The following is a 27,144-nucleotide window of genomic DNA, read 5'->3' on the forward strand; positions in this document are numbered from 1 at the left end:
ATAAGTGTGGAAAAAATCATTGGTTTGTGATCAGATTGACTGCTTAATGAACAGTAAAGACATCAGGATTAGGTTAAACCTGGCTGTTAGCTGATGAAACCGGTTAATCGCTGATCCAGGATATATTAAACCAGGATATCTGTTAAATCCCGGTTTAACCTCGAATCCAAGTTTGGTGAAACGGGCCCCTGGTAGAGAGAGAGAATGGAAGCTGAACATGTTGTCCTGTCTGGACGTTTATTTATAAAGTTTCATCCCAAACTCCAGTGGGTACAAGGAAATGACGAAGCTGTGATTCACCATGGTCAGTGTAATTCCATATATACCCACCATAATAGACCCAGTCCCAGACATAGACAGCTGGTCTAAGAGTGCTCCTTGCCAATCCGACAGTCGACGTTTTGCTCGAAATAGGGCTGCCAATGATTCTCTCCTTTGCAAGGATTCTTTTACGGTCCTCCAATCGACATGGTCTCTTGAAAGTTTGATCTTTTTCATTTCAATGTTGTTGTTTTTATTTTGTTTTTATTTGTTTTTTTTAACAGAAACACAAAAATAATGGGTTGAGTTCAGAATGGGACACAGTAAAATAGTCTGTTCATATATAGTGGTTACCTTGTCCCATTGTAAAGCCTCAACCAGCTCTATTCATTCCCACAAAGTCCCTGAAGTCCAGCCTTAAGTCATTTAAAAAATGACAAAGAAGACACCCCCCCATATCCACCTCCGAATCACTCTGGGTGGTCGTGTGTCCATTCCTCCCAACATGGCCTCCTCCTCTGTTCACGTCCTCAATCCTTCAGCTCGTCCCATTGAAATACAGAGAAAGAGGGGAATTATGGATAAGTGCATGTCTCTCTGTCTTCCTTTTCCCCAGTTCATTTCCCCTGTCTAAACCATCATTACTCGTGTCTAGGGTGTAGGCGGGGGTCATTTCTTTGATCTGGGTAAATTCACTATGAGCGTGTACGTGATGGGATCTAACAGAGTGGCGCAGTGGGGTTTCGTCGATAAGGAGAGGGATGTGGGTGGAGAGGCGGGGCTAGAGGCCGACAGACTGCAGGACCCGTCTCTCGCTGTCGTTCAGGTGACCCGAGAACATGCTGTAACATGGCTGATGTGCGAACTGCGTCAGGAAGTCTGTAAGGTAGGGCTGGATGGAGACAAACAATACGGGTTCAGTACTCTGTTCAGGAGAAAAACAATACCAGGTACAAACTACTCCACTCAGACCAGAAGGGTAAGCGACAAATCACATGTTTGCGCCGTTCACGACAATGTATTTAAAAAAAAAATCACACCCGTGTGAAGTGAGGGGCGCTCTTATCATCATATCATATACCTCTTCTCATTCTTGCCGATCACAATTTGCGTCCTCATTTTTCTGCCCTCACTTTGATCTTCAATATGTAGTTTGCTCAGCCAATCACATCATCGCTATGGGGTGATCAGCCAATCACAAGCCAATGTCGTTTTTACACAAACCCGGAAAGCTGGGCATAGGATTTCTGCAAAGCAGCCGGTAAGACTTATTTAAGCGACCTTTCACATTTTTCAAATTGAGGAAGATGTAAAAAGGATCAAAATTTAATATTATTTATGAACTTCAAAAAGTGGGAATTGAAGAAATCCCAAAAAGGTAGCATATCCAAAATTTGTAAATTTGTAAAAGTGTAAATTTCATTTACACTTTTTTATTGGCGCACATAAAAAATGAACGCGTTTTGGCTATGAGTCTTCATCTTCTACTTTTTGATGTATACTGGAGTTTGGGTCTAGCACTCCACTGAAAAACATTGCTGAAGCGCAACCTCTTTTTCTCATTTATTAACGTATTCTTATGAATCATTCAAACGAGTTGGGAGCATTCCTTGTTGAACTGACCGTTTTGACTTTTAATAACGTGAATAAACGTTAATAACGTGAATAGACGTTAAGCGACTGTTGTACCTGTAGGTCGATTTGATATATGGGGTCCTTCAACGCATCGGGGTCGTCGTCCTCGTCGTCCTCGTAGAAGTCCTCGTCTGCGAGACACAACGACAAAGCTTGATTATGCGATGAAATATGCATGTTTTTATGTGATTTTATGCGATGAAATTGCACGAAGTTGGGAAATATGCGGAAAGTTGCAAAAATATGCGGAACATTTGGAAATGCGAAATATGCGAAAGGTTGTGCAATATGCGGGGTTGTAGCCTATATGATTTTATGCTGTGAAAAATGCAGGGAGTTGTGAAATATGTGGGAAGTTTGCACGATTATGTGCTCTTTTGAAAAACATTTAGCCCTGCACAATCTGTGCCATTTGGCTGATTATGCAGTAAATTATGCGATCACATTTTCCTGGAGGGTCTAATTCACAACATTTGGGAGGTAAGAAAAGCGCAAGAGGGAATGGCAGAAGAGAGGGGAGAGATGTCGGTACCATATTTGTTGGAGGCGATGAGATCGGAGAGCAGCTGCCCCGCCAGGCCTTCATCTTCGTCATCATCGTCCTCAGCCTCCTCCTCCTCTTGCTCCTCCCACATCCCACTGGAATCTACCAGGAAGGACCACAACAGTTGGTGGTTCAAACGTTCGCTATTACGGCTGGGCAAATAACCCAATAACCCAATAACCAACTTAATCTTGCTCATGTAGGTTAATCAAATAATTCTTTGTTTTCTTTATATATATATATATATATATATATATATACTGTATATATTCACAAATTGACAAGCGGTGATTAACCACTTGATCATGCATTATGGTTTGTAGTGAGTAAATAAGGCTGGGTATGTGACGTGGGAATCTGATACACTGGCTGACAACGATTAATGTTGTGCCTTGACACGTGTGTGTGTGTGTGTGTGTGTGTGTGTGTGTGTGTGTGTGTGTGTGTGTGTGTGTGTGTGTGTGTGTGTGTGTGTGTGTGTGTGCGTGCGTGCAATGGTGGTGTACAGAACTTGTGAAATGTTCAGAACAAGGGACAAGATAATGAATTGATTCTGAGGGGAACTTTAGCGAAAAATAGCAACCTATCTCTACAAGTATTAACTAAGTATTGAGGGTTTAGCTGGTTAAATGTATGAAAGTACACGTTAACATGAATCCAACATTCATAGAAAAGCTAAGTCAACAAACCCCAAAATATTGAATTACACAACATGATAGTGCTGTCAAACAAATCTATGAAGCTATCTATGAAATCTAAAAAAAAACGTTTAACATCGTTTCGTCTCATACAATATGCAGTGAGAGGTCCCTGCTTCAGTTCTCTCTCCGCCAAAAGGGTCTGTGGCCTGAAAAACAGTTGAAGACCCCTGATCTACAGTATATGTGTGCTGGGGATAAGTAACAGTATACTACAGTATATATACTGTACCTTGACTCCAGTCTCCAGCATTGGACCTGCTGTTGTTAGCCTCCACGACAGACGATAGCTCGTTCACGATCAGTTTGAAGATTTTGACGAGTAAAGGAATGTTGGTCCACCTCTCTGGGTCTGTGGGAGGAAAATAAATAAAATAAAACAGAATATTCGGATTGGAAAAGTGAGCCATTCAACCTGGCATGGCTATTTTTGGAATATACCTGTACAACATATATACGTGGATGATAGCTGGATTGTCAAATTATTTACAGCAACGTTTAGAGCTAGGATGACGTGAAAGGGTTCATATCTCACTTTTGGCCGATTTGGAGCGTGTGCGGATGCCTTCGTCAGGGGTGAAGATCTCTTCTCCTTTGACCACAATGTCTTGGAGACGCTTGTCATTGGTGTTGAGACCGTGTTGGAGGAGCTTGCACAACGCTACCGTACTGCAGGGTAGAACATATAGAACATAGTGTGAAAGGTGCCAACAAGGAACGCATCTGTGTCACCTTAGCTTTTAACCACTTTTAACCATTATTTGAAACTTTAGCTATTGAAAAATAGCAGACACACAAGCTCATAGCGAGCATTTTTAACTCAAATCTTTGCTTCTGGGGGTCCCTGGAACAAAATGTTTTGAGATGGGTGTCGGCGGGCAAATACATACATTTGTGGGGCTCCTTGACATGATGTATGAGTATGTTTTGAAATAATACTAATTAAAAAACTAAATGTACGAGACAAAATATAAAGGGGACCCATAAAAATGGGTCCCGAGTCGACCCACTGTTTGGGAAACAGTGCTCTAGGACTCTCCAAAAACTGGCAATAGTCATATAGTTACAATACGGCACTAAAGACAGGATATGTTCCAATAGTTTTCCACTGGTCATAGTCCTAAATGTATTTCCTCAAGCACCATTCTTTTTTCAGTAACGTTTAGTCTTTTTTTAATTGGTACATGTTATTCAAAATGGTATCAAAAGCAGTGTTCTGTCCTGCTGTCTGACCTGACTTTGCCCTCGTACTGTCCATAGAAGAGATGCTGTCTGCTCATCCACTCCGTCATGACAAACTCCAGAGCAGGTTTTCCGGTTGGCCCAGGAAGACTGCACAGGAACTCCAACAAGGGCTCTAGCTGGGAGTGAACCAGGTGGGCAAACACCATGATGAGGGACTGTAACAGAGAGAGTGGAGAGTGGAATGGAAGAGAGGAAGGGAGTTAAACCATTTAGGACTAAGGCCAGATTCTACAAAATGTCTTCTAAATCATGGACCGGCCGCTGACCCCCATCTGAAAATATGTTATTCCACGCCCCCCAGAAGCAAAGATATGAGTTAAAAATCAGACCTGTCTGAAGTGAGTGGTGCTGTACTGTACTCATGCTGTAGTACTGTACTGTACTGTGGCCTGTGCTCTGACCGCTAATACCCAGGGAACTGCTAACAGTAAATGGCTAAAATGTAAACAAGAAAAAGAAGAATAGCCATTTTGGTCGCAATTATGAAAAAAAAATACATGTCCACCTCTGGACCTAAAAATCATTGGAGGCACAAATCCACCTGTGTGTTAGGCTGCGCAACAGTGACACTTGGTGGTCAACAAACCCTATTTCCGTACTCGGACAGATGGACAGACAGACAGACACAGCCAGGGATACACATATGTCTATAGGAGTGGCTAGCAGTGCACCACTCAAAAACGTTTGCTGTGAAAGAATATATATAGTCAAAGAATTGCACACATTCTCATGACTTTTCAAAAAATAGCAGATCTACAAGCACGCTGAGCTTGTGATCTTATTAAAAAAGAATGGTTAAAGTGGTTAAACTTTAAAAAGGCCATTACTACTATGTGCTGTCGAATAAAGCTGGGTTTGACCAGGAACGCAATCTGGAAAAGGAATCCAAGATAAAGGCATTTGAAAGGAACAACAACGAGATGGTCGGCTCATTATTTTCTGTTTACTGCATCACTTAGCAACCCAATGCTAATGTGAGTAGCATTACAATGCGAGCCATCATAATCACTATAAAAGGATTTTAAATGCTGAAGATCTACGCTAATGGCGGGGAATGTGTTAAGTGCCAGCAAAATGGCTGTGGCGGTGAGTACACGGTGTTATCATCCTAATTTCCCCAGCCGCGCACCTGCATGACGCTCAGCGTCTCGGCCTGCTGCATCTTGCTGAGGATGGCTCGGAGGATCTGGTCCAGCTGCTCGCCCAGCTCCGTGCCGGCCCGCGAGATGAGCGTGGACACCAGGCGGCCCACGAAGGCCGCCGTGAACTCCGACGTCCTGGGGTCCAGCAGCTGGTTGACCACCTGCATGACGTACCAGAGGCCACTGTTCCCCTGCTCGTCCCTCCACTGGCCGATCTGCTCCAGAGCCACTGACACGTACGCCCGCAGACACTCGCCGCCGTTCTGGGGAGAAAGACAGACAGACAGACACACACGTAATTTGTTTTAACTAAGACTAAAAAGACTAAGGCCTATATCTTGTGCCACCCCTTACCCCTAAACCTATTTGCCTATTTTTTTTACTATTTCGATTTTTTTTAATAAATAGTTCAAATAGCCGATCTACAAGCTCACAACGTGTCGAGGTAGATCGGCTAGTTGAACTATTTTTCAATGTTTTTCAAGATAGTAAAATATGGCAAAGAAGTTTAGGGATAAAGGGTGGCCCAAGAGAGGGCCATAAGATTTCGATATTTAGTCGACTAAGATTAAAACAATTTCAGATGACTAAATAGGCCCAAAACTAAATGGTGTGTTCAAGAGACATCTAAGACTAAAACTAAAGACTAATATAAGACTAAAACAGAATTTGCTGTCAATGTTAACACTAAGACCATCAGTCTATCAACCGATTGGATTAAGAGGTTATAAAATAATTGGACATAGAGGCGCCCCCTAGTGGCTTAGTTTGCTATAGTCACTAGCAAACTAGTGGCCCCGGCCTACCGCATACAATTTACAATGTAGGTGTGGTATCTGGAACCACAATTCACATTAATATAGCATAAATAACTGTTTTAAGTAGTCTCTCTTAAAATGAGACGTTTAACTTCTGCTCTGACCAACACTTAGTTGGGGCAGCTGCAGGGGACCCTGTATGCTAAATAGATCAGCTCGCTGATAGCAGCACTGTGCTTCCTTCTTGACCATCGCCTTATATGGACACACATAATATGTTGACGACTTTAGACTTCAGGGGGGGTTGGGGAACCTGAGAGACCACCTTTCATTTGATGTCTTTACTCTTTGTCCTGTGTTAGAGCCTACTGAAGATCCCACCAGCCTGACAAGCAGTCAGGCTGGTGGGGGGGGGGGGGGGGGGGGGCATGCCAGGGCCCATGACTTGTATTTTGTCTCTTGAAATAAATGGAACTCCGGAACAACCTTTATCTGCCTGTCTGCCGTCGACTTCATTCTCCGAGTGTTTTAGTCTAAAGGTGGCCTTACACTAGCCGATAATCGGGCATTTTTGACGCTCGGGGGTGCCCGACCGCTCAAAGCGCGATCGGGATCGGCCCGATCCACATCAAGAATGTTTTATATTTGCTCTGCCCCGCTCCGATTATCCTGCAGTGTGTGGTGCTATCAGATTTCAGATTGAAAAAAATCGGCTAGTGTAAGGCCACCTTAAGTCAAGTCTTTATGTCCGTTTATGGGCTATATAGAAAGCACAGTCTTCTCTTTATAGTTCAGATACCTCGTAGGCATTTAGCAAACGCTCTTCTTAATCCAGAGCGACCTACAACTACATGGGCTTGAGCCTAGTATGACTCTTGACTGGATTTTGATGAGTGTTAAATATGATGAATACTAATAACGCCTGTGGAAATTAACTTGGCTACATCACTTCAGAAATGAATCATCATCCCATTTCAAGTGACAGTATAATGCAGTCCCTTGTAGTTCCTTTACGATAGGGGTTCTCAACCCGTGGGTCGCGACCCCTCGGGGGGGGTCGCCAAATTATTTTGGGGGGTCCCCAAAATATTACAAAAAAAATAATAATATATATATATATAATAATAATTTTTATTTTCACGATTATTCAAAAATAGCAGACCTACAAGTTCATAGCGCGCCACTCGGTGGCGCGCTATGAGCTTGTAGATCTGCTATTTTTCAATAGCTAAATTATAACAATGCTTAAAACATCAAAAGGGGTTCCCGCCCAAAATGGTTTAAGGTTATTGTAGCAGTCAATTTATATTGGGGGTCGGGAGGGGGCGGGGCGGGGGTCCCGAGACATTGCCAAAGCATTTCCGGGGGTCCCCGGCCAAAAACGTTGAGAACCCCTGCTTTACGATACTTCAGACCTTTCAGTGGTCGTTGTTGTGATGACATCTTGGCGGGTTCTCTCACCTGCATGATAGTGTTATCGTCTGTGCGCAGTGTGCACTGTGCCACCACAGGGAAGGCCTGGCACACCAGCATCTCCGAGAGAGGAGCTTTGGTGTTGCGCACCACGGTGGTCAGGATGTCTATGGATGTCTGGGGAAAAGGAGCAAAACACATGTATCACTACAGAGCAGCAAGTGTTACGTTCATTGATGCCAACTTATATTTAACCAAGGGGCCAGTGAGGCTATTCAACGTTGAAGGTCTGGGTCCTAGTGGTGGAGGGACTACAGGTGGACCCGTGGATTCATGACCGGGAAACCCCGTGCAGCTGGGCTTTAACATTGAGCGCTCGGTTGCATACGTCACTCCGGACCTCAAAGTTGAGGTCCGGAGGAGGGACTTCCGGCAGTCTTCCGGGTGCTTCAAAACGCCACTGAGCAACTTCCACTGACATGAATAGCTGGGGGGGCGGAGCTTCGCGCCAGTTCAGTCTCTATCCTTTTATATACTCTATGTATTTAACCCATTTTGGACTGATGGCGATTAAGAAAAGGCTTCTAAATCCTAAGTTTTCTGAAAAACCCATGTTTCTATGTCAGTTGTGCTCAACCTTTTTCCATGTCAAGGACCCCCAGAATTATCTCTATTGGGCCACGGACCCCCCCATCTCAAAATATGTTGTTCCAGGGACCCCCCCAGAAGCAAATATTTCAGTTAAAAATGTCCGCTCTGAAATATATATTCAAAGATTTGCACCACATTTTTGACGACTTTTCAAAAATAGCAGACCTACAAGCTCGTAGCCAGCCACTCGGTGGCGCCTCTATGAGCTTGTAGATCTGCTATTTTTCAATAGCTAAAGTATAACGTAATGTTATACTTTAACTTTCTCTTTAACTTTCTCTCTCTCTCGAAAGGGAGTATTGCTATTTACTGGTCCCCGGGGGGATGGCAAATGACTTTTCCACCCAGCTGATGGCTGTTCAGATGGCTAAGATGAGCACACAGAGGCAGCTGTTAAGGGTTAGGTGGCTCAGGATGAGCTGGCAGTCGAACCTGGCATTGTAATGTAGAATTTGAAGATTCTACAGAACAGTGACATTTATTAGAAACGAGCTGTTGAAGTAAAAGCATGGGGGGGGTCACATATGCGGAAATCAACCCATGCGCTGGGCTGCTAGGGCTTCTGGGAAATTGAGGCCAATGCAAGTGAACGGGGTACAACGCCTCATGAAGGAGGGTCTTGTGCACCGGTCTTGTGGCGTACCAAGATGGCGGGTGGTGCGATCGTACATAACAAACGGAGTAACCTTTTTTCGCCGGATTTTCACGGATCAAAAGCCCAAATACTTCAGCGTATGATCTAAAGGTAATAAAACAATCTCGGCAGCGTAGAATATTTGATTAAAATGCGGGTAACGCATAGTACGCAGTAGAACTGTTAACAAGAATGAACCCAGAAAGAAGAATCTATACAATGCAGTAAGTAGGCCAAAAGGGGACTTGATCGGTGGGGTGGTGGGGTTGGTCCAAGTTTGAGAAGCACCGACTTACAGCACAGAGTCCAGAGGGGATTTTGTCTGTAGGAGCCTGCATGATGCTGACCAGGGTGGGGATGAGTCTCATCTGCATGGGCCCCTGGCACCCCTCCACCTGGGCCAACTCCTTAAAGATGTCCTGCGCCAGAGACGCTACCACAGGGTCTGGAAAGGAAAAGAGAAAAAAGGACATTTAAGCCCATTTAGACCTGAAACCAGATTCTAGAAAGGTCTTCTAAATCTTTCTGAAAAACGTATGTTTCTATATTAGTGGTCCTCAACCTTTTTCATGTCAAGGAGGCCCAAAATTACATGTATTCAGCCTCTGACCCCCATCTGAAAATATTTTGTACAAGGGACCCCCAGAAGCAAAGATTCACTGTGAAGTGGCGGCACTCGGTGCGGAACAAGTTTAAAATATTGGTTAAAAGTGGTTAAAAGCTAAGGTGACACAGATGCGTTCCAGGTCTTAATGTGTTCCAAGTACAAACGTACATGAGAGTCCATGGGGTGTAGAGTCATGGAAGCCAAATCCGGCTAAAACACAATTCCAATTATTAACCGCAATAATTTGTGTGAAATCTTCAACTAAAATGTCATGATCGTGAAAGACCGAATGAGTTCAAAACTGTCAACTTTGCAAAGCTGAAGCAAAAATAAATGTTCCTGGTGTACTGCAAAGAGTAGGGCTGTCACAATTATTACATTGCAGTTGACACTACAGGTCAACGACGTAGAGTCTGTGGGGGCCGGGGGGCCAGGGCCCCCATGAGGAATTGGACCAGGGATCTCGGCCCCCATGAGGAATTGGACCTGAATATATATTCGCCTCGGTTCGTCCCGTTTGTGCCGCATCAGGTCGCGCCCGTTCGCGCAATTCTCGTCTTGCATTGACTGTGTATACAATCGCGCCGCTCTAACCATCCAACCCCCCAGCATCAAAGCCCCCATCCACCCCCCGCCACTGTCCGTGGGTGGTGGGGGTGGACCGCGTTGCCTGTCCCTTGTAGGCTACACATGCAGATCAGGCATTGAAACGCTAATCTGGGTGCTTAACCTGCCAGGTAGGTATGTGTGTGAGGAGCTGATCACAGTCACAGATAGAGGGAAAGTGTTATATTTGGCCTATTATTTATGCTATATATTATTGACCGCGTCTGTGTCACAGTCTCACGGGGGACGGGGAGGCGGGGGCGGCACGGGCCCCCTTGAGGATTATGAAAACTATTCGTCGCTGCTACAGGTTGTACAGAGTACTTTTCCCACCACTGGTAATTGTGACTAGGCCTAGCAAAGCGAGACTCTATAATATTTACCGTTGTTGTATTTGAGGAAGATGGCGATGGTGAGCGGGCAGATCTTGTTCTCGGCGCTGGTGGTGAAGGCTGGGTCCACCGTGCAGACGATGCAGAGCGTCTCCATGACCAACGTGAGCACCTCGGAGCTGAACTGGGCCGCCAGCTGCACCAGGCCCTCCAGCACAGCGGGCAGGAAGGGCTGCAGCACCTGGGTGCTCTCCGACAGCTTCAGCTGCTCACAGTACCTGGTGGTGGTGGGAGAGCCACGTGGAAATCGGTGTTGATTTTGCCAGCAAATTTGGATTTTTTTCTTAAATAAAAACCTCATGTTTCTACGTCAGTGGTGCTCAATATTTCATGTCAAGGACCCCAACATTTGTATGTAATTGGCCGCCGACCCCCATCTGAAAATATGTTGTTCCAGGGACCCACCCAGTAGCACAGATTTGAGTTAAAAACTCGCTCTGTAACAATATATATTCAAAGATTTCAGGCACATTTTCACGATTTTTCAAAAATAGCAGACCTACAAGTCCTACTTTGGGCATACAAATTTGAAGAACATGAGCATTTCACATGGTGGAGTGACTCTGTGGAACGGTCTGGATGATGAAATTAAAAATAGTGGAACTATTGCACTGTTTAAGAAGAGGTTTAAATATACTTTGCTTATGAGCTACAGAGAAGAAGCATGAGGGGCGGAGGGGGGGTTGAGGGTACATTATGGTTCCACTTAGTGCTAAAATAAATAGACAAATCATAATATAATATAAAGGGAACCTTGACACATTTATTTATTTTTAAATTGTATAATTAGGGGTAGGACCAGATAAGCTCAGGCTTCATTCCTGCTCCTTTTCGAACTGTACTATATTTTGTTTTGCTTTTGTTTTAACTTTTCTTTTCTTTTAATGCATTATTGTATATTTTGTATTTTTATTGTCATTTTTATTTAAAAGAGTTCGAAATAAACATTCATTCATTCATTCATTTTTCAATAGCTAAAGCATAACATAATGCTTAAAAACACCAAAAGGGGTTCCCGCCAAGAATGGGTTAATCAGTATTTTTTAATACTTATACATATTACAAAAAAACGTAATATGGACATAGGAGGTTTCTGCCCGACAGAGACAATATTTTGCACACATCATTTTCAACGTGTTCAAATCGGCAAAGCATCTGTCATTTTTGAGTGGTGCAACCACTCCAAGGAACAGCTTTGTCCCTATTTGTCCCAACCTGTGTGACTATGTCCCTGTGTCCCAATGTTTAGAGCACCAATAGGGGGTGCTGTTGCACCACTCGCTTCAGACTGGTCTGATTTTTGAGTGGTGTAAACCACTCCTACAACTGGCTTTTGTGTGCATAAAAAAATGACCATGGTTGCTATGTTCAAAATAATTTCTGACGTAATTAAATCACACCCGGGTGAACTGTTTATTTTAGAGCCGACTATTCAAAAATCTTTTTTTAGCCAAGAGAAGGCATTTGTAGAATTGGACTCAGGTCTTAATGGGTTTGTTTAAACGCACCCCCAGATGGCCCGGACGGCAGAGATGCGGACGGACGGCGGCTGGCTGTCGTGGAGGCCGCTGACCGTGGCCTGGAGGAACTGCTGGATGAGCTCTGGAGACATGGCCGCCGTGAAGCGACTGGCGGCCCACAAGGCCCGGCCCAGCAGGAAGGGAGACGCCGCTGGGGGGGGGGGGAGAGACAGACAGAGACATTGTTAGATCCAGTGGTGGAAAGTAGCCTCGGTACCCAGGCTTTTATTTTTCCATTCGCATTGAGGCTCAAAAATCCTGCGGAAACCCATTGGAAAATCTAGTAAAGGAAGTGGAAGTCAACCAGTATTTAGCATAGAGTATATATATATAATAGAGACTGAACTGGCGCGAAGCTCCGCCCCCCCAGCTATTCATGTCAGTGGAAGTTGCTCAGTGGCGTTTTGAAGCACCCGGAAGACTGCCGGAAGTACCGTCTGAGAACGTCTACTTCCGCATTTGACCACCAAATTTTGGTGGTCAAATGCGGAAGTGCAACCGAGCGCTCAATGTTAAAGCCCAGCTGCACGGGGTTTCCCGGTCATGAATCCACGGGTCCGCCTGTAGTCCCTCCTCCTACCACTAGGGAGGAGAGCTTCAACGTTGAATAGCATCACTGGCCCCTTGGTATTTAGCCTGGGGTCCACCTATGCTTTCTATGGCATAGGCAGCTCCCGGCAGGATCCGCCGGGAGAATCTAGACGCAGCTGCGCGACATGAGACTAATTCATTAGAGACAGAGAGAGGAGTGTGTGTGTGTGTGTGTACGTACGTGTGTGCGTCAATTTAACAAAGGTGCAGACGATCAGAAATCAGCAGATTGATTAACGTTTGCGCTACTCTATGCCGAATTGAAGTGGACTTTTTTTTTTCTCCCTGGAAATAAAAACGTCTGGGTTTCCGAGGCTAACCAATAACAGTGCAGAGGGGCGTCGCTCCAAAATTTGGTGACATAAATGTTCTCAGGCGCGCAGATCAGTGAACAAACAGGATCCACCGGCTGTTTTCGCCGTAGTTGTTGAGGGCAATTGTATTAAAGGACCACTCCACCGCTTTTCAACCTTCCTTCATATAATTGGTCCTCACTCCTCACGAACGTTCATGATAAAATGCCACAATTATTTTCTACTGTCTGTGTCTCATGGGAGGGCTGTGGGCAGTTCAGAAACTCGTCCACCAGTGACATCATCGATGGGGAATCCAAGCTGATAGAAATTGCGGGCTTTCTATTCCTGAAAAGTTGCAATCCGATAATGGAAGCCATCGTTCTCACGATAATACAAATCCTAAATATATATATTTTAAAATCTTGTTTTAAAATAATCTGGTTTCTGAACTGCTCACAGCCCTCCTATGAGACAGACATTGGCTGCGCTGCACTGTTTCAGCCGCGTTTCGTTTGAAGTTACAGTATATCGAACATTGCAAACGTGTCAAATAACTGTAGTATGCGCCGTGTTGGGGTGAGTTGAAAAGTGGTCCTTTAAGGCATATTTGTCTTATTAGCCAGGGATCCTTTTAACAGAACTCAGAGAGTGTCGTTTATCTGGGGACCCACTGGAACGCCCTCACGGACCCCACCCCCCCATTGAGAAGCAGTGCTCTAAAGCGTCTGTCGAGGCCTCACCCGGCAGGTTGAGGTCAGCCAGGATGACGTTGGCCAGGAAGCCGTGCATGTCAAACTGGATGCGACCGTTCTTCACGTTCTCCGTGATGATGGTCTTCACCGAGCCCAGGGCCAGCATGCAGGCTTCATGGACCTTCCACCTGGCAAGCACAGGAGGCTGCGGTCTTCAGAACCAATAGCATTGCAGCGCCCAACCCAATACGGATATTAAGTTTGGGAATGCATGAGCACACTACACATGGCCTAGACTGGATGACACTAGTCAGTTCGCATGAACCAGACTTTCTGCTGTGTGGAAAGCCTGGTGATGTAAGCTTAGGGAGGACTAGTGATGAGATGAGAGCAGAGGTTTCTGGTGTTTAAGGTCTGTGATAAACACACATACAGTACTATACTATATACACAACTAGGGCATTATCGTTGCCGTCGAGTAGAAGCATACAGTATGGCCAAAATGGTTACATTTGAGACTGTGTTCCAATGGATATATAGTTATATTTAGTCACAAGCTCTTGTTGGTTCAATATTTATAAAACCCTTTCTTTAAAATGAATGAAAAATGAAAATGAATGCATATCTGCAAGCTCAAGTTCACTTGAAGAACTGGGGTTGGGGAAAGGGCCTTTCAGCGTGGAGTTTGCATCTTCTCCCCGAGTCCCCTAGGGGGAGGTATACCATCACAAAACAATACTGGTCTATACTGCCTCCCCCTGGCCAGGAATAGGTTGGAATAATGTGTTTCTTGTGCTATGTCCTACACAGGAAACTCTTCCCTGTCAGGTGATAAGGAGGGGCCTGCTCCATGCAATGAGCCCGGTCCAGGGCTCTCCCCAGGTTGGCAGACGGAGAGTAGCGCCCAGGATTACAGCTTAGGCAATTGGCACCGGGTGAAAAATGGGTTACAAAATTGTGGGATAAAAATAGTAAAAAAAAAAAGAAAACAGTGTGACATTGTAGTATGGTGAAGTAGGGCATTCATTTACCCCCCAAAAAAGAAAGAAAAAACAGATGGAAACATGGAGATAGGAGGTGTGTGCCCGACAGCGACGATATGAGAGAGGAACAGAAGTGTTTAGGACCTCTTAGTGAGTGCTGAGTGAGTCTCTCTCACCAGTGCTCATTGCCACTGTTCTTGGCCTGCTCGGCCTCCTGCATGTGCCTGGTGGCGGCTGCTGCCAGAGCCACTGCACTCTCATTCTGGAACTCTGTAGCCACAGCCTGCACACACACACATATCAGAACATTATGGAACTCTGTAGCCACAGCCTGCACACACACACACACACATATCAGAACATTATGGAACTCTGTAGCCACAGCCTGCACACACACACACACACACACACACACACATATCAGAACATTATGGAACTCTGTAGCCACAGCCTGCACACACACATATCAGAACATTATGGAACTCTGTAGCCACAGCCTGCACATACACACACATATCAGAACATTATGGAACTCTGTAGCCACAGCCTGCACATACACACACATATCAGAACATTATGGAACTCTGTAGCCACAGCCTGCACATTCACACACATATCAGAACATTATGGAACTCTGTAGCCACAGCCTGCACACACACACACACACACACACACACACACACATATCAGAACATTATGGAACTCTGTAGCCACAGCCTGCACACACACACACACACACACACACACACACACACACACACACACACACACATATCAGAACATTATGGAACTCTGTAGCCACAGCCTGCACACACACACACACACACATATCAGAACATTATGGAACTCTGTAGCCACAGCCTGCACACACACACATATCAGAACATTATGGAACTCTGTAGCCACAGCCTGCACACACACACACACACACACACATCAGAACATTATCAACACTGAGGGCACGCACATCAACCAATAAATGCAACACAGCGAGAGTTTGGTGAAGAGTTGGTAGGGGCTGGGTTTAGGGCTATGATTCTCAAACCTTTTTAATTTCAAAGACCCCCATTACTATGAGAGTGTACAAATGGAACTGTAAGGGTCCGGGGCCCATTTGGTTCCAAGTACTCTCTCAGAGTTACAGACCTTTAAGGGTCCATTTGGAACCCAGAGGGTCCGCGGACCCCAATAGTGGCTCTCATCTTTTTGATACAAATGACTGAATCTAACCCATCCCATAAGGGTCCATTTGGTTACATTTGTACATTTGCGCAGCTTCAGACATGCAAGGGTACATTTGGTTCCTAAACTATAGTATCAATGATTTAGTTGGGGACCCCTGGAACCCACTTGAAGACCCCCTGGGGGTCCCCGGGCTGTACTGTATGCTCATCTCACCAGAAGAAGGTCCTGGGCGGAGATCCTGACTGAATAGGAGAACGTGTCATCGTCCTCATCCTCAACAAACTGCTGGGGGTTCGCCGTCCACACCTTAATCTGAGGAAACAACGTCACAAACGGATCAACCATAAGATTTGTGATGCCTTCCTCTTCCACACTGGAGATCGGCTGCATATCCGTGGCGGTCATTCGTTCAATCAACCTGGTCACACTTTCTTGTCGTGGTTTGTCACTTTTTCAAAGTGAAAGTGCATATTGAATATTGACATTTTCTGCCCGCGCCATAGCCGCGGGTTATGGCGCTGGCTGGCGCTAAGGGTGCTAAAAACAACTTACAACTTACAGTTACGCAGAGTTCACACTAGCAGCAAAAAAACAACATGATGAAAGTTGTGTTCAATGGAAGCCAGCGACATGAAGCTACAAACTGTACAAAGTGACAGTTGTACAGTGACACACAGCTGAGCTTGCCTTAATGTTTTTTTGGGGGGGGGGTGGGCTTATTTTTGAGGGGTGCTAGCCCCTCCTATATACAGGTTTAATATTTGTTTTTAGTTCAATGTTTGTTTTAAAAACGCCATTGACAATGAAGGGAAAATGTACGTCATCTTGTCCCTAACACAAACATTAACAATAAAGAGAATTTAATGTTTGTGTTGGCACCGTTTGTTTTACATCACCTAATCAACATGAGTTAGACGTTAATATATTAGCACCTCTCACTTCACACAGGTTGTGATTTTTTTTCATAGTGATGATTAAGGTGTGCCACTGGCCAAATGCTTGCACATTCACACACATAAATTGAACACAACCAGCAGTTATCTCCTACCTGGTCCTCAGTGATCTGCATGTAGAGGATGATGTAGTAGATGAGTTCAGGCAGGGCTTTCCTCACTGTGCTCTTGAACTTGTTGTTTTCAAGTAGCGTGTGAACAAACTCAAAGATGCTAAACACCAGATTCTCAAAGCCCAACACCTCACCTGCAAAATAAAAAAAAGAGGTTAACCCATTCAGGCCCGACGTCAAAATAAAAAAAACGTTCGCTCTGAAAGAATATATATTCAAAGATGTGTGCCGCATTTTTACGATTTCTCAAAAATAGCAGACCTACAAGCTCGTAGCGCGCCACTCGGTGGCGCACTATGAGCTTGTAGATCTGCTATTTTTCAATAGCTAATGTATAACATAATCCTTTAGTTAAAACACCAAAAGGGGTTCCCGTCAGAATGGGTTAAAGCAGAAAAATGGGGAGCATGCATTTAGATTGCATCTTGCATCATCTCTACAGTATAGAGATCTTCTCGAGCCTGCCTTGCACAAAGCAGATAGAAAAGACACGCAGGTGATGTCGTGAACTGTGCTCACCATCCGAGTCTACAGGGTCGTCCACTTCCTCTGTGTAGTTGACTTCTGTCCTCACATAAGTGGCCGCTTGGTTAAGGAATACCTGCTCCAAAGAGTTCTTAATTTGGGAACTTTGGGCCCTATTTTCGTCAATGCTAAACCCCTTATCCCTAAGCTTCTTTGCCTTTTTTGAGTGGTGCAACCACTTGATGTGTGTTAGGTGTTGTTCACCTATGTTTGTGATGTTAACCTATGTTTGTGACTATGTTTGTGTGTGACTCATGTGTGACTCATGAGTACCAGTAGGGGCACTGTCGTGCCAGAGACAGAGAGATAGTATTGCACTGTTGCCTGCTAATGAGAGAGAGAGAGAGAGAGAGAGAGAGATGGAAGGGGGGAGTTGCACCACTCAGTTCACATGGGTGTGATATTTTTTTTTTACTATTTGAAAAACATTAAAATTGTTCAACTAGCCGATCTACATCAGCAAGTTGTGAGCTTGTAGATCGGCTATTTGAACAATTAAACAATGTTTTTCAAAATAGCAAAAAAAAAAAGGCAAAGACGTTTAGGGATAAGGGGTTTAGCACAGACAAAAATAGGGCTCTTTGCATTTGAATAATAACATTGATGTCACCTATTATGTAATATGCCATGGACAGTGCTAGCTTGTATATATTTGACATCGTGAAGGATATAAAGATGCGCTCTCAGTGAGAGTGTTCCACACAATGGGTAGTATCTGTTGCATAGAAGACACCATGGGTTTGGGGAAGTTCTTCACCAAAGCGGTCACCGCCTGGGATCAGGACAAAAAGATTGCTGTGTAAATAAATGTATAAGCATTGCAGAAATAGCTAGATCTACAAGCAGACAATGCGTCGCACACATTGTGAGCAATTTATACTAATTTTGGAAGGTAACAAAAATGAACATACTGTGTGAACAACTAACATTTCTTTTAGCGATTCCAATGTTTATGTGGTTCAGCTAAAGATCAGTCAGATAGTCATCATTATGTAGAAGAATGATTCCCAAGACACCACCAGGCTAACCTTGAGGACCTCCATCTTCAGGCCGCTGTCAGACGAGACTCCATCAGGCATCTGCAGGGCCTGCACGAATGCTGCTGTGAACTGCTGTACTACTGGGAAGATCAAGGCTTTAGCTGCACCCTAAGACACACAAGAAGATCAAGGCTTTAGCTGCACCCTAAGACACACAAGAAGATCAAGGCTTTAGCTGCACCCTAAGACACACAAGAAGATCAAGGCTTTAGCTGCACCCTAAGACACACAAGAAGATCAAGGCTTTAGCTGCACCCTAAGACACACAAGATCAAGGCTTTAGCTGCACCCTAAGACACACAAGTCAACACGTGTAGAGTTAAAACCATGGACAGAAGATCAAGGCTTTAGCTGCACAGAATAGATTTTAAATTATTATTGTTTGTCTTCAAAGCCCAAAATGGGCATGCCCCCCCTTACCTCTGCGAGCTCATTAAACCATACGTCCCAGCCAGACCCTTGAGGTCAGCTGACCAACTGCGTTTGATTGTGCCTGGAACCTCATGTGTCACTAGAGGTGACCGAGCCTTCTCTGTGGCCGGTCCCACACTGTGGAATGCCCTGCCCCTTCCCATTCGTTCTGCCCAGTCCCTGGTTGTTTTTAAATCTCTCCTAAAGACCCACTTTTTCTCCCTGGCTTTTAATGTTGCCTGAAAATTCGTACCCTTCTTATACCATGTCTGGTTATACTTCCGGTCTCACTTGTTGCTTTGTTTTTGTTTTGTTTTGTTTTTCTTTTCTTTACATGCTCTTGTTGTTGCTCTGTTCTTGTTTTTACATGCTATTGTTCAGCACTTTGGTTTGTCTTCGGTCAATGTAAATGTGCTATACAAATAAACTTTGATTTGATTTGATTTTGCACCCTAAGACACACAAGTCAACACGTGTAGAGTTAAAACCATGGACACACAACAATGACAATATATCCTGTAGCATCAGCACAGCATGTAGCATTACCGTTACAGGATAATCAGGGAGATTATCCTGTGATGATCCGCTATACAATTACAATACTGGTGGTTCTCAAACGTTGTATTTTTAAGGGAGCACCAGAACTCTCTGAGAGTACAAATGGTTGCATTTGTGGTTTCAGATTAGTAAAAAACGTTGGCAGTGGCCGCAGACTGTTCTAGAGAAACTCCGGCAGTTAATGACTTAACCCATTTAAACCTGACGTCGAAATAAAAAAATTGTTCACTCTGAAAGAATATATATTCAAAGATTTGTGCCGCATGTTCACGATTTTTCAAAAATAGCAGATCTACAAGCTCATAGCGCGCCACCGAGTGGCGCGCTATGAGCTTGTAGATCTGCTATTTTTCAATAGCTAAGTATAACATAATGCTTAGTTAAAACACCAAAACGGATTCCCGCCCAGAATGTGTTAAGAGGGAACTGTTAAGTAAAGAACTGGAATCATAGCCGTGAGGTGCTGCGTTGGTCAGCAAGGCAATACATTTAATTATGTCCTTTAGTGTGTGTGAAGTAGCATCATTTGAGAAGAGAATCTCGTACGATTAGCCATATGTTTTGTGTGTGTGATCTGTGATGCGACCAGATTTCGACCTCTAGACCACAGACATCTTGGTTGGTTGGACGGTGTCACGGTAGTCTAAAGTGATATGAGTAAACACACCCAAGAGGATGACTCACCTTTTCCAGTTCTTCAATGGCACAGATGAGGTTGGCACACGTGGTGAAGATCTCCACTGCTCTGGAGCGGGTACGTATACTGTAGACCTACAACGGTTTCATCAGGATCAGCATTATCATCAGTGGTGGAAAAAGTACTCAAATGTTTTACTTTTGACCATCTAAAAATGTCTTCTACATCCTGACAGTTTTCTGAAAAAGCTATGTTTCTATGTCAGACCTACAAGCTCATAGCACGCCACTCGGTGGCGCGCTATGACCTTGTAGATCTGCAATTTTTCAACAGCTAAAGCATAACATAATGCTAACACCAAAAGGGGTTCCCGCCCAAAATGGGTTTAGTAAAATGATCAATACTGCAATATAGAAATACTCTGTTACAAGTAAAAGTCCGGAATTCAAAATGCACTTGAGTAAAAGTACAAAGGTATTGGCAACAATATGTATTTAAAGTACCAAAAGTAAAAGTAGTCATTATGCAAAATATCCCATTTAAAGTTTTCAAATGTATAAACATATTTTGAAAATAGCAGATCTACACGCTCACAATGAATGCGTCCGTGAGCTTGTAGATCGGCTATTTTCAAATGGCCGAAATGTATATAGGACCGAAGTGGTTAATGTATTCTTTGTAATTGTAATAATAATCAATCAATACAAACTGTATGTAGTGGATGTAGTGGAGTAAAAGCACAATATTTTCATCTGAGATGTAGTGGAGTAAAAGTATTGGAAATTGGAAATAATCAAGTAAAGTACCTGTAAAGGAGTAAAGTACTCCTCAAAATTGTACTTAAGTACAGTACTTAAGCAAAAATGTACTTAGTTACTTTACACCACTGATATTTATGACAGCTCAGTCAGGGTTAACACTGACAGAAAAGGGGGTGGGTGTTCACGTACCTCAGCCATGGTGAAGATCTTGTACATCTCAGGTAAAATCACAGGGGCCACCAGTGGCATCTGTGTGTCTGCCACCTCCCGTGTGAACTCTGGACACAGATAAGACACAACGGGAGGATTGAGTGCTAAAAGAACTTGAAGCAGCCAAAAGGCAACAGACCAACCTTTAACCATCAACAGCCAGCCGCTCTGACAAGGGTCACAGTGTCTTTCAGCAAGCCAATTCACCTCAGTGTGACAGTATCACTGAAACGGTGTTCAGCGGAGTACGACCAATGTTTTGACCAATATTTTGTCAAAAAGTACAACATATTTTTAATGGATCTGAACAACTTTGTTTTGAATTAAGTTTCTATTTGAGAACATAAAATGTATAAGCAACCGTAATTACAGTGAAGAAAGACAGGAAACAAGGGAGAGTGTTGGGGAGAGACACAGAAAATAATTTGCCACTGCGCTCTGGGATAGAACATGGGACACTCAGTCATAAGCACCTTAACCAACCCACAAATAACGTTTGGTACACTTCAATATATAAAGAACATTTAACTTTAATTATATAAGACCTAACAAAATAATACTTTGGTTTCCGGTTGCCGACCGACTATTAAATAGTGTCGGTTTTTGTCCACAGAAGGGAGACATGACACGACGAAAATAAAATAAATTCCTTGCTACCCATCCTTCCCACGAAAAAAAAAGAAAATATATATATAGATAATAAAATAAATTCAGTACCTACTCAGGCCAAAAATGACAGCCAATCGGAAACCAACGTATTTTTTTGTTAGGCCTAATGAACAAACAACATCTGACAAAGTAAATAAAACGGAACTTATGCCCCATCAAAAAACATTCTGAGATAGCCGATCTACAAGCTCAGTGCGTACTGCGTAGCATTGCGTTGTGAACTATTATTTAAATAGTTTTTTTGAATAAAATAAGTTTACGCTTAAACTTTATCTATATAAAGTAATGACATGGCCCAAAACAGGGATGCCGGGTTTTAAAGTGCTTCAAATAGAGACGTGCTGGACATGCTTGTCACGTCTCCCTGCATACATACGGTACCTGTGAGGACCCTCATGGCTCCGTGCACGGCGTTCACGTCTCCGCTGACCAGCATGTCCATCAGCAGGGTGAAGAGCTGCGGCCAGGCCTCGGGCCAGTCCCAGTGGGCGATGGCTGACACGGCATACGCCACGCTGGAACGCACCTTACTGATAGCCTCCCTCAGACCACCCGGAAGCAGCTCCCTGATGGCAGCTTTAGCCTGAGTTCAAAATTATTGCTTTAATTAGACTTGTTCCGATACCGATACTGGTATCGGTTACTTGGGCCGATACCACCCTCAAGTACTCGGAACCGGCCCCGAGTACCAAAACATCCAATTGACACTAGGGCTGAACGAATGCAACGGGAGCAAGTCTGACCCAACACTGCAGCAAATCACACTACAGCCGATCTACAAGCATAAATGACAACTGACAAGTATAGATCGGAGATCCATCTGCATCTATGAGACAAAGGGGGGAAAATAAAGTAAAGTAAAAAAAATAAAGTACTCGTATCGGTACTCTGTATCGGTGAGTACTAAAAATTAAGTACTTGTACTCGTACTGTCTGAAAAAAATGGTATCGGGACAACTCTAGCTTTAATATATATATATATATATATATATATATATATATATATATATATATATATATATTGCATACATTTTCACGATTCTTCAAAAACAGCAGATCTACAAGCTCATAGCGTGTCACTTTGTGCCGCACTATGAGCTTGTATATCTGTTATTTTTTTAACCCATTAACCCAGCCAAGGGAAAGTATACTCGTCTTTTCAAATAGCCCAGGATGAGTATACTCGTGCTATAATGTTTTATATTGATTCATGGGTTAATACTGGTTGCAACTTGCAAGGCTGTTCTCTTACCCGATCGGTGGTTTCTGGAGGCCTGAATTTCTCTGACTGGGAACACCAATGGGTCTCCACATACTGCTTCAGGATGACAGATGCCAACTGCACACACAAACAATGCAGCAAACACATCTGCTGTCAACTGACGGGAACGGAGTGGCGAGCAACATACAGCAACATACAGTTGAGTAGTGCCAGAGACAAACTAATAAATTATGTCAAAAATATGGCAAAGCTTACATTTGAAGTCTAGATATAGAGCAGGTGCTTGCACAAAAACACATTTCATTTCACCCACTGTTTTACACCTGTAAACAACTAAACATGTGATGTGACAATAAAGTTGATTCTGAGGTGCGCTTCTTCCGTCAATGGGGGTCTTAAATCATTATCCTTATATAGGCTATGTGGGTCTGAATGATTTTGATTGAAAAGTTTTTAACACAAATAGTTCCAATGGCATCTAAATGTACACATGGGCTTGTAAATCGGTGTTGTGAGGATGAGAGAGTACCTGGGCCAAAAGGTTTTGAGAACCTGTGATAGAGTCCAGTTTGACTATTGTGTGTGTAGGGGAAATAAACACAACTGTGTAAAATCTATTCCCTGTTGAGGACATCAAACCCCCTCCCTCTTTACCTGACGGATAGCAAGAGCCCCCTGTGGATCCACTGTCAGTTCAGCCAGGTGAACACCAAACTCTACAACACAAACACAACATAGTTATCACTTAGACGGCAGAGCCCATGCTGAATATGACTAAAGCACTCATGGTAGTATACTATGCAAGATACATATTGTATATGTTGTATGTATTTAAGTGAATACTCAGACATATGGTTGTTAGACAAATGGACAGTTAGTATTGCATCATAACTGTCTTGCTTGAAATGCTATATTAAGAATGATGAAACATTATGATACCTATGATATCTGGACATGTCACAATGACATTTGTCTACAATTCAAATAAAGATGAGAAAACAGACTGGGCCTATTAGGACTGTAACATGACTTGTGAGGAGGGATGCAGGATGCTCAAACAGAAACACCTTCTGATTGGCCGGTTAAGAATAGATCCGACTCTGTCTGCATGATAGGAAAGGTAACAATGGCGACGTATTGCTAAGAATAACTTGGTCTGGTTTGTGTGAAGTTTCTTGTGCAACATCGTGTGATTGAAGGAAGCTGGCTAGGCAGACCAGCTGAACCCCAGTAGTACATCGACCCTTGCTTCAATCTGCATGGCTAGGAGCTGGCAGGACCACGCCTATCAACGTGTGTTAAACTGTAAGGAGCATGCCGTGCCACCCATCATAAAACAAGAAGCTACATATGCAGTATGCATGCAATGCGTATGGGTGCCCTTTGAGTGCCATTCCGCAGCCGTGGGCCTTGTTGCATCCCCCATTTAAGAAAGATGATGGCCACTGTTTGACTACATAATCAATTTCTTTCACCTTTTTCAAGCTTGCTAGTTCAATACCAAATCAAGCTACAGGCGTTTCCTCTTCTACAGTACGGTTCTATGCAACAACAGCTCTACTGTGTGATGAGCTTGGGTCTCAAAGCAAGTCACAACTTTGCTTAACAACATTATCCCTGCCATCCCAATTTGGGAATGTCATTATAGGCAAAAATAGCCGATCTACAAGCTCACAATGCTACGCGCTTTTCGAATAGCAGAAATACAAAATCGGGCTCAAGTGGTTATTTCGGGCCCTGGGGCTGGGGGAGTTTTTGGGTTGAAATCTACACAGGCTGATACTACACTGTATATACAGGGTACATATAAAAGCTAGCCAGGGAGGCAGACAGGAGGGATGAATACACAGTGAGGTACCGAATTATCTACCTTATCATTGTGCCATCTCTTTCTCTCAGGGTTTAACTGAGAGTGACATCAGGGGACCAGTGACAATGTGAGTGCTGACAACTCTAGCTCTCTTAGAAAGAGGCCAGCGTATGGTCAGTCTAGCTGCGACACTGCAGTCCAACTAGACAGACCGCTTATTATTCAGTCTTTTACCAATGGCAGGAGGAATGCAGGAAGAATGGACAATGAAATTAGGCACCATGTATGCATGTAGACCTATAGTATTATTATATCAATATATTTCCGATACTGTAGTGTTTGAACAACAATGTTTTGGGTTAGCCGCAAGCAACTCTTACTCTTTTCAATATGGCATCTAGAGTTGCAATACAAACCCTTGACAGTTTTGGTTTCATAAAATCCCACACAGGCGTGTAATGAGCTACTTTCTGTCAATATATTCCGTGCATATGATACTTTTACTTAGTGTTTGAGTTCATAAGTGCTTGTTGAAAATCACTCTATGGTCCTGCGTACCACCCGTTTCGAAATTGCACATAATGCAGGAGGCAGCAGGGCATTGCGTTATTGAAAACAAGCACTTCCAAACTACTCCAACACTTATAATGAATAATAAACCTGCACAGGATTTATTGAGAGAAAGTAGCTACGTACTAGTAGTCTACGGTGGATGTTTATGAAACAAAAACTTGGCAGATACAAAGAGGATAATCCAAGCTTTTCATACCGATAGAATGACTGTGAGTTTAACTTCATTTTAATACAATCAGATTGGACTTTTCTGACTGTATGGGCTGTCAAGAGTTGGTATTTCAACTCTAAATGCCAGATAATTTACAATAGCATCCAAGAGTTGCTTGCAGCTGGGTCCTACACTATGCAGGCCATCTGTCACTCACTCATCATTGTCGATACTATTATATGTCAAGGATGGCATTCAGCCATCATGAATGATACTTGAATCTGGCAAGTTTGTGCATATTACACAAGCCGCAGCAGTTTCATTTTCAACAAGAGTGGGTAGACAACAAATTACATATATGAATCAAACAAGAAACAGCAAAAACGTATAATAATCTTGGACCATTTGCTGTCAGTGATGCTGTTGTCAGCCCGACACCGGCTGCTGCTAGGCGGGATTCGCGGGAGAATAACCCAGGAAACATCTTAGCGGGAATAGCGTGTCATTCCATCTATCAATGGTCACCATGGAAACCACAGGGTCGGGGTTACTCCAATTTAAAAATAATATGACTATAGACTAATTATACTGTGAGTATTATCGTAGCCTCTACATACAACTCAATGTTCTCCCAATCTATCTTGGACTTCATAAGTTCAGCTGACCATGAGTGTTGTATGGCTAGGCTACCTGGCTTGTGTTGAGTTGACTAATAATAAAATAACTGCTGTCAGTCGTCGGGCCACCGGGGTCTCAGTCCCCATGCATCTCACACACACATTACCTAGCTATCGGGGGTGTACATCCCGGCCCGATGTACATCATCAAAGCAATTTAAAACATGACCCACAACTCAACTCAACATTATAGAACTTGGCAGTGAGCGGTGATGGGGGGGGGGGGGGTCTTTCTACTAGCTAAAGTTAGCCCGACACTAACAACTCGTGGAGATGTGGCCTGTGTGTAGCGGTATAAATCCAACTTATTAACGCTGGATAGCAACGATTAAATAAACGTTTCTTGTCGCCACTGTGTGTGCATATGGCTTTTGCTTGTTCAAACTGGCCCGTGTCAAGTTGTCAAGAGTATTCATACTGTGTCTGTGTCCCAGGCAGCCTGTAGGTCTCTTACTTCAGCAGCTAACCAGAGCTAGCATGGATCACCATGATCACCACCACCACTCACCCTCTGTCACTTCCAGCACTTTGATCTGCTCCTCCGCTGCAGCGCGCACTTCTTGCACCGGGGACAAGATCGCCGTCAGGGTCTCGATCAGAGCCTCTTTCAGTCCTTGTTGAACCGGGCCGGCTGGCCGAGCCCCAGCCGCACTCATGCCTGCCATGTTGTGTCAGCACAGCACTCTGGGTGGGTAGCCCGCTTGAGACTCGAGGACAGTCCAGGCAGCGCCGGGGAGCGGAGCAGTGCGCGCCAATGCATGGAAATGTGGAGGTGGGGTTTCTGGAGGCGGAAGGAACTCCCGTCTACATCCCACAGCCGGGAGGGATGAGGCAGCGGTGATTGGCTAGTTCGTTGTCAGGCAACGGCTATACAACTACAGCTGACACCAGCCAGCCCAGTATGGCATTTAAATCGTATTAAAGTTCTATTATGTAACGTGTTTTATGAAAACAATGTATTAAAAGCAATTTGGTCTGGTA

The 27,144-nt window shown here is 43.9% G+C and overlaps 1 protein-coding gene across 1 annotated transcript; it reads right to left on the minus strand.

The window, feature by feature from the left end:
• Positions 1–218: 218 nt before the first annotated feature.
• LOC306930140 (importin-9) lies at positions 219–26,953 on the minus strand. Its single transcript, XM_079510894.1, has 24 exons — positions 26,672–26,953; positions 23,607–23,668; positions 22,983–23,069; positions 22,112–22,313; positions 21,041–21,129; positions 20,138–20,224; positions 18,473–18,592; positions 18,116–18,216; positions 17,439–17,497; positions 16,902–17,053; positions 16,067–16,165; positions 14,845–14,951; positions 13,734–13,873; positions 12,095–12,257; positions 10,578–10,804; positions 9,278–9,426; positions 7,745–7,873; positions 5,513–5,788; positions 4,372–4,538; positions 3,674–3,807; positions 3,371–3,490; positions 2,429–2,542; positions 1,951–2,027; positions 219–1,153 (listed from the first exon to the last, which is right to left on the minus strand). The coding sequence occupies exons 1-24, from the start codon at positions 26,826–26,828 to the stop codon at positions 1,043–1,045; spliced, it is 3,129 nt and encodes a 1,042-aa protein (XP_079367020.1). The 5' UTR covers positions 26,829–26,953; the 3' UTR covers positions 219–1,042.
• Positions 26,954–27,144: the final 191 nt, after the last annotated feature.

The sequence above is a fragment of the Electrona antarctica genome (assembly GCF_951216825.1).
Source record: "Electrona antarctica genome assembly, chromosome: 9".
Taxonomy (NCBI): domain Eukaryota; kingdom Metazoa; phylum Chordata; class Actinopteri; order Myctophiformes; family Myctophidae; genus Electrona; species Electrona antarctica.